General features: G+C 40.9%; 2 protein-coding genes across 3 annotated transcripts in view; both read left to right on the top strand.

Moving 5' to 3' along the window:
• The first annotated feature begins 619 nt into the window (after positions 1–619).
• On the top strand, positions 620–13876 carry LOC109463065 (probable beta-tubulin polyglutamylase). The gene is given in 24 exon segments (XM_019759770.1): positions 620–1061; positions 1063–1142; positions 2029–2121; positions 2799–3121; positions 3502–3609; positions 3611–3684; positions 4733–4773; positions 4951–5069; positions 5285–5415; positions 5788–5944; positions 6139–6282; positions 6650–6961; positions 7183–7355; positions 7550–7738; positions 8269–8452; positions 9720–9938; positions 10185–10490; positions 10766–10844; positions 10847–11047; positions 11050–11295; positions 11589–11726; positions 11729–11888; positions 12215–12264; positions 12508–13876. Coding segments are annotated over 24 exon segments (3594 nt in total). The 5' UTR covers positions 620–1038; the 3' UTR covers positions 12552–13876.
• Positions 13877–15000: 1124 nt separating this feature from the next.
• The window catches only part of LOC109463016 (microtubule-associated protein RP/EB family member 3-like), a 10557-nt gene continuing 8594 nt past the window's right edge, over positions 15001–16963 (top strand). For both annotated transcript variants that reach the window (XM_019759674.1, XM_019759673.1), the window contains exon 1: positions 15001–15100. The gene's annotated coding sequence lies outside the window, so the exon portion shown is untranslated. The remainder of the gene's footprint in view (positions 15101–16963) is intronic.

Raw genomic sequence — 16963 nt, 5'->3', positions numbered from 1 at the left:
TATTGTATCGGTTGCTACAATAATATTATTACTGTCGCAAATTGTTTGCTCAGGTTTTATGTAATATTTCTCATCAGAGCACATATTGATCATTTCCATTGTTACAGTTAAGATGCTCCTATGTTCAACCCATCATAATCATGATATGACTCATTATGAGTGGAGTTAAAGTGCAATGAAGTGCCCATGAGTAGGATTTCCACAACAGCTTGTGATGAAACATGAACCTATGTTGTGGGAGACGTGGTGCTTGGTAACATCGAATCCGATACTCCGCAGAACTGATCAGCTTACAGCGAACAGGCAGTCCTTGTGAAAAAGCTAACTAGATTTGGACCTGAACTGATCCTAAATTGCATACTTTACACACATACCTTTGAAAATGAATGGGAACACTCTAAGGGAAATTTAACAGGGGAAGTGCCCAGTTTGATTCACCGTCACAGTGCCCTGAAGGACCCTGAATGGTTACTGTTTGTGAGATATGTGGGGGATATTTATCGCTTCGGTGTTTGCTCAACTTGCTATGTTTCCAAAACATGCCAGTCTTTTTATTTTCCCTTTCTTGCTCGTCCTGTTTCTGAAAGAGCAGCAGCACTTTCCCCAGACCTAGCGTTCCTTGCAGAAGGCCCTGTTGAGTTGGCTGATCAACATCGCCTTGGCTTACCTACTAGTACTACATGTACTGCGAGTACATTGTACATCTAGAGACTGTACGTGAGTTGCTGCAGTCATGGTGAATTTGAAGTTGCCTGTGCAATAGATGCTGCAGTGTTTGACCAACAGGCCCAGGCTAGGGTTCCTTAGCGTTGTGCTGCGTACCACCTGCTGCACTGGATTTGTGTCCGGACTTCTTCCATCCAGGACTAGTATTGTTGATGGTTACGGGATACTCTCTGCATCCAGAGTATACTCAGCCTGACTGTTTGTTATTGGACATTGGCACCCAAGACCTACGACTCTACGAGTGCCTGTATGACTAGTTAGCATCGCAGGCTTGTCCTACCCAGGCCTGTACGTAGCAGGTAGGCTGTATCCATGGTGAACCTCACTGTCAAAGGGGAAGATGCATTATGAGGAGGAGCTGCGGCAGATCATGGGTCGTCCATTTTACCTCCCCCCACTGCAGCCTGACAAAACAGGTACCTCTGGTCATGTCCTGTTTCTATTCTGATTACAGGTAACAGTTTAGAGGTAAGCAAATCGGCATAGCAGCTAGATTTCATCAATTCACATTTTCGTGTATACATACATGTACATGTACATGGGGATTGTATACTCAAAGCTGAACGCTCGAAAACATTTGATTATTCATGGCACACTAGCTTCATGTAGGTTTCAGAGGACTGCACCAGGACTTTGGGAAAGAGCAGCTTAGTTAATTTTTTTAGTGTGTACCAGAAACCTTGTAACTAGTTTTAAGCATCTTAAGACAAATTTGGTAGTTTCTACATAATCCCTCTGCCTTGGGGAAGTCTCATTGCCATTGGTGTGTGTGCTTTTGCATAGCTTCAAGTGCTTGCTGAGAAGCCAGGTGTTTTCCTTAAGACCTGGTTTGAGTTTTCCTAAGTGGTGCTTCTTGGAATACTAAACCGTGGGACTATGGTAACCCAACTGTTACATATACATGCAGGTGTTCTAGGCAAGAGTCACTTTTGTTTTGTGAGATATTCATTTTAGAAAACTGTGAGTGAGAGAAACAAATAGACAATTGTTGACTGTTAATTATACACTACATACCATGCAAGTCCTTGTACATGTAAGTCCTTGGATCTCTACATGTAGGTCTTTGAGTTTTGTTGAATCTGATGTGTTAGAATATAATGATGTCGTGCTTCCTTAAGCTTATCTTTTTCTATCCATTTGCGTTCTTTGTTGGTTTCAAACTTTCACACTTCTGTGTCATGCATGCAACACGCATTTTCTCTTTTTGTTCTATATGTTGCTGGTTTACTTCTGAATCATCGTCGTGTCTCAAACCTTTCATCGACATGGTTGTGCCATTTGTCCCCTTGTGTCCTCTTCCAGCTACCAAGCCCCAGTGCCCTGTTTGTGCGAGTAGAAACTTCCATGTCACTGGCCAAACTAAGGAGAAAATAGTACTTCCAACTATCAACCCAAGTAAGTCAGCACAGACCTCACCTGATGACTTCAAAACTCCCTTTTCCTTGTACCACTGCACATTTGGTGCCAAAAGGCTGTACCTTTTAGCAAGAGAAGGATATGGAGTGCATTAAATGACCAACTTAAAGCTTGATGGTTTTGGAATCTTGAAAGTTAAATTGCTGTCATTCTGCCTGTGATATGTAATGTGTAGTGTCCTGTCACAACCCTTTGTCATTTCAACAATCCATCATAATTCCTTATTTGTCCCTTTCCATTATGTGATTGTCCTTGATGTTGTAAACAAACTCTTACTACTAGTACCAGTGTCTCCAGTGTACTATGATGACTATTGGTTTATCATTGTACATCCCGCTAGTCAATCGCCCACCCACCACCACCACTGTGCATTGTATTTGCTGTTAGTTAATAGCCAGTGATTAACTAACCCGGTTAAACTATTTAAGAATATTAGTTATTGAACTGCTTTAGTAACAAAGCTACCAAAACTTGAATATAGTTACTGTATTAATGTTGTAAACGTTGCATAAAGCTTTGCCTATTTCAGTATGCAAGTGATAATGAACAAATGATAAACAACATCAAAACAAAGTCATATAATGTTTGGAGTTTTATGTACATGGTTGTAAGTTAGCAAACAAAGACTGACTGAGTCCTCCATACTGTGTTTCCAGGTTTTAAGATGGTGAAGAAGCCTGATGATATTGACGATGATCATGATGTGAGTGATGCTGATGAGAATGACGACAAGAAGGAAGACTCGGACTCAGATGATGAGAACTATAATGACAGTGACAATAATAACAATGACAGTGACAGTGATGAGGACGATGACGTCGTGCAAGATGACATCATTCCCAGAGGCACCATCTCCAGCATCTCCAGGCTGAGTCTGAATGACAAACCAGGACTCCATGTGGATGATGATGGGGTGATCAGGGGGAGAATAGTCGATGATGATGATGACGACGACGATGATGATGAAGATCAAGACCAGGTATAGTCACAGTTCTTTACTACGTTCCACGCCATGGCATGATGACATAAATTTTTACACTGTCAGTGAAATCCATGATGCTGAAAATAGCTGTGATTGTAACAAAGTTTGGAAGACTTCCTTGTTGTTTGAGTCACTGTTGCAACATTATGATACTACATGTATAATGGTGTTATCACCTGGTGAACCCCTAAAGCATTTGCCTTTGTGTGCATTTTGGTGGGTGTCTCACTCAAGACTGCAAAAAGCTTATCAAATAGAATTCTTAATCATTGCTTGTCCATTTTTCTGAGAGCCAGAATATTGAGCTTTTCTTGAATGTAAGCTTTACTAAATTAGTGTATATATTTATAGTTACACCATACACTGTTGCTCTGCAGGATGAAGAAGTGGATGGAGAAGGGTATGGGGAGTTAGAGGATGCTGGGGAGGCCGAGGGTGAGGGAGATGGGGAGGAAGAGGAGGGGGAAGGAGAAGGAGGGGCTAGCCGGTGCAGATGAAGTGGAAGAAAAAGTAGAAATCCAACCAATCATAGTCAAAAAGAAGAAGAAAAAGAAGAAAAGGTAAGTTTTCCCCTTATATTATATCATTGGTTACTTTGGTAATACATGTATGTAGGCAAGGCACTAGCAGTTTTGTTGAGAAATTCCAGAATCAGCAACTAATTATGTCTAAATTCTCAATTGAATTTCTTTTCATCTTGAACTTGAAATGATGTCAATTTGGAAATAAAAACTTTGAACCAAGATGTTTTTGGCTGCAGGTTGTGAGCAGCTGATAGAATTTTTATGTTTTTGCTTTTTAATAAAAGCAAAATTCAGTTCAATATGTTCAGTTCAGTAAGGCCTCCTATGTTTTGATCCAGTACAGACAGGAAGTAACATAATCTCACTGACCCTGACAGTATAGCTACAAGGTTATAGGTTAAGCACGCAGGTCAGGGGTAAGCGTAGGTTCTCTTTATTGTCCTCAGTCTAGAGTGAAAATCTTAGGTTACATGTGTAGGTAGGCAGCAACAATAGGTGTTACCTGATCTTGTGTCATGTACACCTCAATATTTATGGTTAAACATGTTTGCCTGGTGACTCAACCAGCACCTGCCTGGCCATGGCTCAACATAAATTTAGAAATTAAACAGGAAGAAAAAATGGATTACGAAGTTTGCAATGTGATACAGGGATTCTTTCAATTTACCAGCATCTGTATAAAGTTACCTGGTCAGAATTTAGATAATAATTCAAATATATATTATATGATCAAAAACCCTCCAGCTGTTGTAAAATATTATATTGCAAATTTGGAACATTTCCCCCCATTGTTTTCAGTGCTAGTAAGATTCAAAATACATTGAGGTATTAAAATACCCAAACACAATGTACAAATTGCAAAAAAAAAACTACAGGTAAAAAAAAATCCAGTCAAATCCCAGCCTGCCTCCATGTACAAATGTACATTTGTATGTTGGCCTGGCAACTCAGTTCGGAATAGAATCTGAATCAGAATACTAGTAATAGTTTTGTATTTGGATTAGTATTCATAACATCAAACAAACATTGATTGCAGCATACGTTTGCTTGTTTGTTTATTTGATTTTGTATTTTCTACCTTCAGGTGGATCGGCATAAGCACTGTCAACTGTAAATATGAAAGTGGTAAGTACATGGTTTCTCTCGCTTTAGACATTGGAAGCTTGCTTATTATTATTAATACGTACAGTAGTTAACTGTTATACGTAGTAGACTGAATGTTTTTAGGTAGTATATGATTCAGTGCAGACTTTATATTATGTTGCATGTGCAAACAAACGATTTTCATTATCCATTGTGCAGTAAGAAGAGTGGCCAGGCGGTTTGGGATACGGGAGGTTGGAGAGGATGAGGACTGGTCGCTGTACTGGACAGACTACTCTGTATCACTGGAAAGAGTCATGGAGATGAAGAGATTCCAGGTGAGCTACAAAATCATGAATCATCATGCTCCGATCACTCTCAGACCATGCTACACAATGTATGTTGTTGAAGTCCACTGGTTTGCAAGTTTGATGCCAACAATCTACAATTAGCTCAAATCAGGTTCTTAAAAGCACAAGCAAAAATAAAACCCTCTGTCACATCTTTCTAGGCCTACGTGTGAGTTGTAACCACTTCAACTTTTGCTTTTCAGAAAATAAACCACTTTCCAGGCATGAGTGAGATCTGCAGGAAAGATCTGCTGGCTAGGAACATGAACAGACTGTACAAGCTGTTCCCCAAGGAGTACAGCGTCTTCCCCAAGTCTTGGTGTATGCCTGCAGAGTAGGTCTTACTTACTACATGATATTTTGTATTTCACCTTTCTAATGAGGGAAATGTGTGAGAAATTACAATAATGTCATTTCTTATGTTTCTTGACTGCTTTTGTAGGTTCTTCCATTTAGACAACACCATTGCAGATGTCATTTAAGGATCGAATGATGCAATTAAGTGTTGACATTGTTATATAGCTTTGGAAATGTACTCAAACTTTCCATTTTCTATGCAGGTCTTTAAAATGATTTTGTGATACATTTTGGGTTCTGACTGCTACAAGAATTATTATTACCAAACATTTATGATTTTGCCAAGCTCAAGTGTTTTTGGCTTCTGCTAATGTCTTTACCACATGGTGAACTTTCTTTTACCTCCCAGCTATGGAGACTTCCAAGCCTACTGCCGACAGAAGAAAAACAAGACGTTTATCTGCAAGCCAGATTCAGGCTGCCAGGGGCGTGGCATCTTCCTGTCCAAGAACGCCAAGGACATCAAGCCTGGCGATCACATGACCTGTCAAGTCTACATCAGCAAGGTCAGTACCACAGGGAATAAAAACTGTCAGTCTGGGTGTACTTTATGTCAAGAGTTATAAGGATGATAAAGGGTATCATTTGCAGTAATTATGAGATCTCATACATATATCTCATTCTAGAATTATTATGGTTGTTCCATAATCTAGATTGCCATGTTGTCTAATTTATTGCATTTTGATTATTTCCTCGGCAGCCTTTCCTCATCGACAGCTTCAAGTTTGACCTGAGGATCTACGTTTTAGTCACGTCGTGTGACCCCCTCAGAGTCTATGTGTTCCGTGATGGGCTGGGAAGATTCGCTACAAAAACCTACACAGAACCTAGCAACCATAACCTGGTGAGTTGTTTCTTTCTTAAAAATGTATAGATGTGTCAACAAATATTTCTTTCAGAATCAGATGCAATAGAGATTCTAAGTATATGCTGACAATACAATGTGTAATTTGTGATGACCTAGTAAGCATTGTGGATTTATAGAAGAACTACCGTAACTGTACAATCAAGTATATGTCTGCAACAGTGTGGTGATGAAGTGATTTACACCTATCTTCATTGTACTTGAAATTTCCTCAGACTCCTTGACTTTCTGGATTTCTGCCCAGAGTTAATTTTTGATGCAGCTATCTTGGAAATGTGATCTAAAGTCGGCAACGTTTGCCTGTTGGATGAAGCTAATTTCTAACCTTTCGCACGCTCCTCTCCAGGACCAAGTTTGCATGCATCTGACAAACTACGCAATAAACAAGCACAGCGATGACTTCATCCGGGATGACGAGTGCGGCAGCAAACGGAGGATCACCACCATCAACGAGTGGCTGGAGGAGCACTGCTACGACGTGCAGAAGATGTGGGACGACATCGATGATGTCATCATCAAGACGCTCATCTCGGCACACCCCATCCTGAAGCACAACTATCGCACCTGCTTCCCCAACCACATCAAGGGGTCTGCCTGCTTCGAGATCCTGGGCTTTGATATCATTCTGGACAGGAAACTGAAACCATGGCTTCTCGAGGTAAGCTAGGTTTGCTTGCTCTTAAATGTCCGTATATTCAGACATTTCACTTATAAATCAAGATAGAAATGCTGTCACAGAATTTAAGCTCTTTTAACTTGTCTGTTTCATGATGTTTTGTAGTTATTGTACTGTCTTTTGCGTCTTGTGACTAAGCCACATTGTTGTCCAACATGAACATACATGTACATGTCATCAAATAATCCTTCCTTGTTTTGCAGGTGAACCACTCTCCCAGCTTCCACACCGATGCTCCTCTAGACAAGGAGATTAAGGAGGCCCTCCTGTATGACACCCTGAACATGCTGAACCTCACAGCCTTCGACAGGAGGAGATGCATAGAGGAGGACCGCCGGCGCGTCAAGGAAAGGCTGCTGAAGAAGGGCAGAGGAAGGTAAGAGCTTGTGTATACCAACAGTCCTAACTTGTTATTTTCAGAGGTACATATATGCCGAGAATGTAACTTACAGTCTTTCTTATTTGCATCTTGAGATTGCAGAGGTCACTCTCCAAAAGACCTGCAGGAAATAGATATTTTTAACAGAAATTGTCACTGCTTTAAGGTCACATACTGGTGCTTTATTCCAGGGTTGAGGAGTCCCCTGAGACCAGGGCTATAATCCAGGACCAGATCCAGAGATACGAGGACAGCCACCTGAACGGCTTCAGGAGGATCTATCCCTGTAACAACATGGAGAAATACGAGAAGTTTTTTGAGCACAGCGGGTCACTTTTCCAGGAGACATCAGCTTCCAGGGCCAGGCAAGAGGCAGCGAGGTAAAATACATGTCTGCACTGTTCTTAATTAACAGTCAAGGATCATTGTTGGAAAATCTGGCATGTTTTTATTGCCCAAAGAAAGTTTACCCATCAGTGTAATTTTGTAGCCAAAATAATGAAATAAACTAAGATAAAATAGGATAGATAAAACTTTGCAAATGCAATAATTGTTATTGCCATCAGCCTTCTCATAAGCCGTTAATTGCTTGCAGCTGGCTGTAGATGTGTACTGTTTGTGTGTGTTTTTGTACATGTCTTTATGAAATGCTTTATGTTCTTGCCTACAAGCGGACATCCTTGTGTACGGCTTCTCAGGCAAGTGTGAACTATGTGAGCGTTTCTTCCTGTCAAAGGGCCATCAAAGCAATTTTGCATACATGTACTTGATATCAAAGTGTTCTATCATGTGATCAAGTCTTTTTTCTGTCATTTGTGCTCTAGAGCAATAACATGTCTCCCCAAAACACACAGATGATAAACACAGTGTAAGTAATTGAATCCTGTTATTTGATTTTAAAAATCCACAGGCAACAAAGAGAAGAAATCCGACAGAAACAAGAAAAGATGGATGCTCTGCTGAAAAAGCCCAGCAAAAAGCCAGAGGAGAAGAAGGGACCAGATGGAATGAGACCAGAGAGCCCAAAGAACGAAGTAAAAAAGAAACAGGTCATCAGGAGACCTTTGACCAGGAAATTGACACATAGAGAACAGGTGAGCATAATATATGGTTGTTATAACTTGGGCCTACAACATCAGCTGATGAGATTACAGCCTCAGAATCCATACCAAATGGGGGCTTCTGATTGGTCAATCCCATCCGGCTATAGTTCCAGTATATAATGGATGTGATGGAACTGTTCTCATTGCATTGATGAATGTGCATCTTGCCACTGTTGGGGTCATAGTAGCAGCAAGATGCTTGTTCACCAAAGTGTATTCAGTGGAAATCAACATGTACAGGTACATGACAATAGTGAGTTAGAATTGCACAGTGACACAGCTTCATATTTAGGAAACTGTTCTCTTAGAATTTCTATCCTATCTTGAAAGATGTGACAAACTGTTCTTTAGGTTTATCTCAAAACGCTCTTGAAGGACAACACCAAGCCCAAACCATCAGCAGACCCAGAGGAACCACAGTTGGAAGCACAGATGCAGGAGCCACAGCCTGTTCATGCAGTAGTATGTCTAGGTTCCTCCCTCTTCCCCCCCCCCCTCCATGCATGTCCCAAACTAACTGGAAGCTTGGTGATTTCAGCTTTCTACCTGCATGCTGTTCTCAAGGGGTTATAATTGAATTCTAATCTGAAATAAAAAAATGAATTATGCTCACCTAATTATAAGGATTATTCCATGGAAGTGTTCATGGAGCTGTCAGAAAATAAAATTTTCTAAATGGTTCTCTCCATCCCAGCCAATTTCTAAGAATCTCCCTGCCTGTCCCCCAGAATAGTCCTAACATGATGATTGCGAAGTACATGTAGTCCATGTAAAAAGATCCAATCTTAACATTGCATGAAATAATTGATAGCATGTAAATTCCACATTCAGATCACATTTAGAATCATAAGTCAATTCTTAGAATGACATGGTTGATGATAAGAAAATGTCACAAAATACAGAACTAAATTATAATCAAACATACTGAAAGGTTGTTTTATTCAAAGAAGACTTTTGCATAACAACAATCATGTTGGAATCAAGCATCATATAGGTGCAAAGTTACCAATGCAAACAAAGACGCTGCTTACATGTATGATAAGATCAATTTATGAGTACAAACAAGCCAATACAATGTATGTACTTTATTCAGCAGATCATAGCTCAGGCTGATCATCTGTGTTGTCATGTAATAATACATAATGTACCATCCAAATTTGTTGCACAAGAGCTCTTGTTGTGGTTGCAATAAGCTGAATTTTTGTCATGTAGTCTCAGCTCATCATGACCCTTCCCTCTCTCCCCCTACCTTCCTCAGGTGGTACTGCAGAAGAACCTGGCTAAAGAGCCCGAGCCGCTGGACACGCGGGTGCCGCTGGACATCACGGAGGAGGAGGAGCTGGAGCGGATCAGCGGGATGCTGCAGCGAGACAACCTGGTGCGCGGGCTGGGCGTGGTGGAGCACGTGTACAGACTCCTGCACTGTACACCCGGCACCACGGGGTACCTGAAGACTGCAGCGGAGAGGCAGTATAATGTAAGTAAGGTAAGACAAACCAAAGCTGAAGATGGTTTGGTTTTTAGAGAATGGCTTTTTGGTCACAGCCCTATCCCCATGACTCATCTTTAGAGTAGCTACACCTGCTGTTGAAAACATTATAGCTGACTCAGAAGTAAAAAGATCAAATTAGTATCATTCATTTTGACAGGAAGGTAGAATGGAACAGAAGTGTAGGTAGGTCTACTTTTATGTTGACAGAATGTTGTGGTTTTCCCTGCACAGAACCAAAAAGGAGCTGGTTTTGCCGTAGCTAGATTTCTGCAGGACGTCATTAAGCAATCCTGCCTGAAGAGTCAGTTTGGGTCAAACCCTGCTGTGGACGCGTGTGTGGAGTCAGTAGTCAAGTCAGCCATGGACCGGCAGCAGGGTAGACATTGCCTAGAACAGGACATAAACAAGCTGTGTGTTGTAAAGAAGGCAGAGATGACGCCACAGACAGGGTCCAGGTGCCCCAGTGTCTTAGGTCGAAAGTCACAGAATCAGAGTAGGACAGCTTCCTCCCAGTCTGTGCAGCAATCTGATAGTCAGGTACATATGCAAATGTAGGTACAGGAGCAGGACATGTTGTGATAACTGAGCCATAGGTAGAAACAGGACAGACTATGCATCTTACTGTATCAGAACTGCCCAAATAAACAGTATGAGTAATGGTGTAAGACATGATAAACCCTGATGGGCTTCAAAAGACAGTCATGATCAAGCCAGTATTTTGCATCTAAAAATAGCAGTACAACTTCTGTCATTGAAGAGGTACAGAGATTGGTGGCTTCTTTTTTATATGTTCTTTTTGGGACTGTTTTCAGGCGGACTCTTTGGACCATCGGCTGAACCATGAAGCGCAGGGTGTGTCAGGAGGGGACCTCAGTAAGGCAAACCTGTCACAGACAATCAGAGTCAGTCTGGACCGGTTCAGCCCGGCATGCCCTCCACTGTGCGGGGAACCACCACCATGAACGGCACCATGACGCTCAGCCAGTGGCCACAAACCAGAGCAGCCGGAGGCAGGACGCTGGGGCAAGTCGTGAACAGTGGGGTCCACAGCAATATTCCCCCCTCACAGTCCACGTCCCTGCTAGCTAGGACTCGATAGTCCCCAGGAAAGGTTACTATGCCAGCAGAAACTCTGTCACGACAACTGTTGTACCTGAACATGAATGGAAGCACATATCAAGTCTGATGGAGTCAGAAAGTACCACGGCTACCAGCATGGCCCCTCGGACAACACTTGCCATGAGGGCAGTGAACACAGGGGGGCAGAAGTGGAGCAGCAGTGACAGTGCTGTTAGTGTTTCCAGTGGGAGGAGAATTGTCAGTGCCACAGGGCAGAGAGAAGGTGGGTACCACTAGCAACTTTTCAAAATGTTGATAGAACATAACAAAGTTGTTTCAGAGAATGCTAGATTAATGGAAACTCATTGTTCACTGGTTGCTGTACATGTAGTTGAGAAAGACAATGACCATCATGTTTTTTGTCATTTAATAGGATGGCTTGTCATGATGTGAACACTTTCACTGGCATGTCCAGGTTTGGCAAGATGTGTCAGAAGCAAATTGCAGTGAGCACATCTAATCCATTTGTTATTGATTGACACCTGTTTTCACCTGTCTTGATGTGTCTGATTGCAGGTGGTACTTCAGCCAGCAGGTTAAAGCTGGGTGCGTCCTTGGTGCCCTACAACTCCCAGTCCCTGGGGACGACGCCCCCGAGCACTGGCTACCACTCATCAGGCTCCTCGGGAGGCCTGTACACCTTCCCCAACCTCATGAGGTCAGCCCCAGCCAGGCCTCCGTCAACCTGTCAGTGGTGTCTGGTCCTGCACCGGTGGCACACCGGCCAGAACTGGTCCCAGCAGTAGGAGGGAGAGAGAAGGATTCGCCTGGGGGAGGCACTCCGAATCGACAGGGAGGGGAGGTGGGGTTCCTCAGGTATGTATCCAATTTGTGCTGCAACCTTTTAAACTTAAAGATTTTTTTTCCATCTCTGCACCAAGACTCTGCATTCCTATGTTGCTTGCCTTGTGGATGTGTTGATAGATACATGTAGCATGCTACCTGCGCTATGCTGCATGCCTTGCCAGTATTGCTTGATTATGCTTGATTCTGTTTGTTTGCATGCTGTCTGTGGATATATGTCTGTTCAGACAAAGGAGCCTGTTGATGGTGAGTTGATGTCTGACATCTCATATGATCTCAACCTTTCCTAGAATCCTTGAAGTATTATCACTTCTTTAATGTGATCTGTTTATTTACAGATCTACAAGATCTCAGAGAATACGAGGAGCAACAAACAACTTAAGAATAAGGTAAGCTGTGAGAGATGTATCTATTTGTTTTTTCTTACTTCATAATGTGCTTCTTTGATGTTATGTCTTCTGTATGTACAAAAGAGCAGACATCTCTCCAGAGAGTGCTAGGATAATAGACCTAGCAAAATGTAAAATAAAACTTTTCTTTACTTGTAGATGGTACTAGTATCAAAAAGAAACTACATATTATGCATCTTTGCTGTTTGTGAAGTTAAATATTCTTTCATTTCACTTGTTTCAGCAACTTGAGATGAGAGAAAACCATGCTGTTGTCCTGAGCTGACACAGGCCCAGACCTCAAGTTCAAGGCCCAAAAAGACTGCTTTCCAGTGAAATTGTAGCCAGTGAAATGTCCTCAAAAATGAGAGGCCCCTCCGTCCAAGGTGTTACTTCTCAAAGAATAAAATGTGAAAATGAGTTTGACAATGTGAGACTAGAATTTCACTCACTATATGGTGTGAGGAAGAACTATAATGAAAAATATTGATATGTGTGTTTGTTCCATATATATACACCAGTGTTGCAAGGTTGGTTACTCCAAGGCCAGATGTAGATCTATCAAGTAATTACATGTGCCAAACAGAACAAAATTAAGTCAAAGCTGAAGCAGCAAGAGAGATGTGTTCAGGGGCCATTTTACATCATTTTACCCATATGATGTTATTTTACAATATAAAAATAAGTATCTTTGTGAGGTTGGAAACCACATTGTACAATTCTAGCCATAGATTTGGAGTGATTTTTATCAGGATAACACCTGTACTTAAGCTGTATGTCCCACTCTTTTATGCCAGCAATGTTTTAATGCTTATCTTTTGACTTGTGCAAGTGCATAAACTCTTTTCATAGCAATGCCTCTGATTTGTACATAGCCTTTTTACTATCTTAGCATTGCATTCTATGGCTAACATGTTTTCCTTCTGAATGTATAGCCATATATATGGTTCCTGGTACATATTTTGATACTGATATGTGTGTATAATTTCAATTGTCAAAGAAGAGAGAGACTATTTTATACAATTAAGTATTGTAAATTTTGAGTTTATACTATCTCTTACATTCTGTCAGGACGTTATAAATGCTGCCTTAGCACCACTCTAGAACAGACCATGGTAGAAGCTTGTACAATTGCAATAATTTCCTGCTATTACTCCTTTTTACTCTTAAAAGAAACTCTTCACAGAAATGTACACGTAATGTTAGATTAAGCCATAACATTGCATATGGTTTGGGTGCAAGATGTGGAATGTACTACATTGCCCAACGGTATGATCTGAATGCTGCTAACTAATTTTAGTGCCTTTTCCTCCTATTTGTAACCTGTTGCAGGTTAAGATACGTCTTGTAAATATGATGTGTGTCAAAAAGAGGCTATTATGTTAATGTTCTTCTAGAGCACATTTTCTGAAACACTTAGGAGACTGAAGCCAACAGGCAGAAGTGTTTTGCTACACATGTACTAGGTTTCTGAAACAGGAAAGTCAGTATAGACTTGTTTTTAGGCACATCCTGCCTCAATTCCACATCCTGTTCTAGTGTGTCTCTGGATGTATAGATTATGTACGTTTTGTGTTGTCTTTACAGCAATAAAGCTGTGCTTTACTGTAATAGTAGAAATGCTTTGTTTTTCTTCTTCTTTAGCTTCAGCTAATACTAATAGTTTTAGTGCCAATTGACTCATCCTGTCATCTATGATAATGACCATTGTAATGTATGTATGTATGTATGTATGTATGTATGTATGTATGTATGTATGTATGTATGTATGTATGTATGTATGTATGTATGTATGTAGAAAAAAATGTAATATTGGAAGGCCTGAACTAACAACAAAGACATTCAGAGATGGCAGACTTCATGCATCCTCTTTACTTTGCGACTAAGTTAAAAGAAAGTCCCAACAAGAAAATGAGAAATATTATTTGGTGATTTCGTTATCTTTAAGCAGATTATAGTGCAAACTTTTGTTGGACCAAGGATTTACTTATGGCAGAAAACGTGTAATCGTCTTCTGTGAAGGTCGCAAAATCTAGCAGATACCGTTCATACAAAGCATACCACACCCAAGTGCCTACCATACTATGTCTGATGGTCTCATAGCGACACCTATCATACTGCAAACGCAAGTATTGCAAACGCATCTCCTTCAACCGGTATTTGTTCTTTTACATATGCATATTGTTGAAAATGAGAACACTAATTCGTATCTTACTCATAGTTTCAACAGGCAAAATAATTTGCTGGAGGATTCTAAAGGATGAGAAAGCAACCGACATACCTGCTCAATCGGACGAGTAGGGAGGTCAGGGAGCTCCTAGACAGAGTTTATCTTTAATTTTCAGACATGTTATAAGTTAACTGCCATTCTAATCGGTGTAAAAGATGGTTATTTGTCGTAAATTTGACACGAACACGAACCCATCATATAAATTGTTCTGTACGAACTTAAAGAAGATCGTAATCCATCGATAATCTCCACCAGACCTTTTAGGCTTCTTGGCGGTCTGTAACGTTAGAAAAAAAATTGTAGAATTTGTCCAAAAAAAGGTGGAATACTTTATCAGGAGGAAAGGCCAGTCTTTGGAGTACAGATATGTCTGCCGGTTGAAAATCGTAATTCTATGGCTGGCTGACTCCTTTGGTCAGTTTCTACTATTTTTACAGCAACTCACAAGTCACCTGTTCTCCGAAATTTGGTGCGTTTCATCTATACGCCGCTAGAGGGCATCACCATTTTGCAACGGTGACCGTTGACCTCCCGGCTGCGCGTGCGTACAAGGGAATGTCAGTTTGAACTGGAGAATCGGTGGAACGACGAAATTGGCGAAATTGGTAAGTTTTTGGGGCTTTTTCTTCCTTACCTCGTGGCTAATAATGCTTTTATAGGGCTAGGAGTTACCTCTGGAAGTTATCTGTTTAAAATCTATCTAATTTTCATAGTAGATACTACACCAAAACGCAGTGCAGCTTTGGCGCGAATCTATCATGAGAAAATTTATCCGTTGCAAAGCTGGGACCGTGCTCTATGAGTCACGTCCTGTCATAGAATTATTTCTGGATTTTACAAAGCACATGGTAACGTCTTAATCTCTGTCGACACGGTGCTCAAAACATTGACGTGTCCGAGCAAATCTGGTGCAATATGACGACCCAACCACTAAGTGTCGCACCAGCCATGGATCATAGTACGCAGGCATGTCTGCCTGTTCATTTGATAATTCCCAGAACGGTAACGGTACATAATCAAAGCCTTACGTGAGGAGTTTTGGTAGGTTTGAAGATTGATTATTGCTGTTTTATGTAAATTATCCAGTATCAAAGCCCGTGGGAGCCATTTTCTATCCATTTTCATGAACAGTATTGCCGTTGTTAGGGTGATGCAAAATTCCATATAGGTGCTTTTGAAAAAGCCTAATTTTCCAGTTTTTCACATTATTCAAGTGTAAGGGGGGTAAGTTATCTTTTTGATAATTTCAAAGTATCATACTTTATTAGGCCAGGTTGCCCAGTGAGCACTAGGACTCAGGACTCCTAGCCTAAAGCTATGTTGCTAATCAACATTCCATTAACAATAACATACATGTGAGCATGAAATTACAACATTCTCCTGATATTGAGGATTGTAACATCAAAAAAATCATACTTTCAGCTGGATTCCTACTGCCAGGTAGTTGTTTAATTAACTATAGGTTCAATATCCTCTCACAACGTAATAGTGAGCATGGCAACTAGTTCAGAAACTAGCACAGCGGCTCACAAAAAAAGGAAGCAAATATTATACATTGTATAATACTACTGCTCGCAATAATTTGTATGTGATCACAATGATTAAGTACTGCAAATGCATCTGAAAAGTTTACAAAGTATTTTTCCCAAAATTGCTAGACTCTGAATTGTTCAAATGCTGACCCATCGGAGACACTACTAGTAAGGGTTTCCACTAAGGGGACACAGGCAAGTGGATGGATCATGTGTAGTGGTGTAATCACTAATCACATTGGCAGACTAGAAAATGATGAGGGACACATGTGAAAATTCCTGGTGCCTGACATCGCACACATTGCTACAGTGGGCTGCCATGACGTCATGTCAGCGTGATGGTGTAGTTCCTGATAACACACAGCAAGTGCACAGGGTGTGAAAATAACTCGGCATCCCAAAAAGTCCTCACGTCTGCTCATCGACATTCCAGACTAGTTGCCAGTGACATTGATCATTATCTCTCTTGCTATTGACCTTCTCAAGCTACGTCTCACCAAGCTATGCGCAAGTACTCCCCCCTCCCTACATGTATTTTTATTGGGACTTGTGTAACTGTAAGCATCCATAATTGATTATCAGTATCAAACCCTGTTGACTGATTGCAATGGGATTGTGTTTAGTTTACCACTGATTGGATTTGTCTGTTCTCCAAGTCAAAAAGAATGAGAAGCCATGTCTCAACTATAGTATAGTCTGTGAATATGATACCTCAGCTGGATGCTGACACTGGGCTCGGAATCATTCAGAAGAATGACTTTACTGTTAGAAGACAAGCTTCAACCTTATGTAGCTTAACTGGTTCAGGTTTCCTCAGCAAATGATGAAATCATAAAATAAATCATGATAAGGCCTAACAAAATAAATGTTGTGTTTCCTATTACAGTCCAGAAAAAATTAGGGTCGGTAGGTAGGGATTCACTTTTTTTTTTATTT

The sequence above is a fragment of the Branchiostoma belcheri genome, unplaced genomic scaffold (genome assembly GCF_001625305.1).
Source record: "Branchiostoma belcheri isolate BF01 breed outbred unplaced genomic scaffold, Haploidv18h27 scaffold121, whole genome shotgun sequence".
In the NCBI taxonomy this organism is placed as follows: domain Eukaryota; kingdom Metazoa; phylum Chordata; class Leptocardii; order Amphioxiformes; family Branchiostomatidae; genus Branchiostoma; species Branchiostoma belcheri.
Note: the sequence above shows the minus strand (reverse complement) of the source record. Positions and strands in the feature narration are given on the sequence as shown.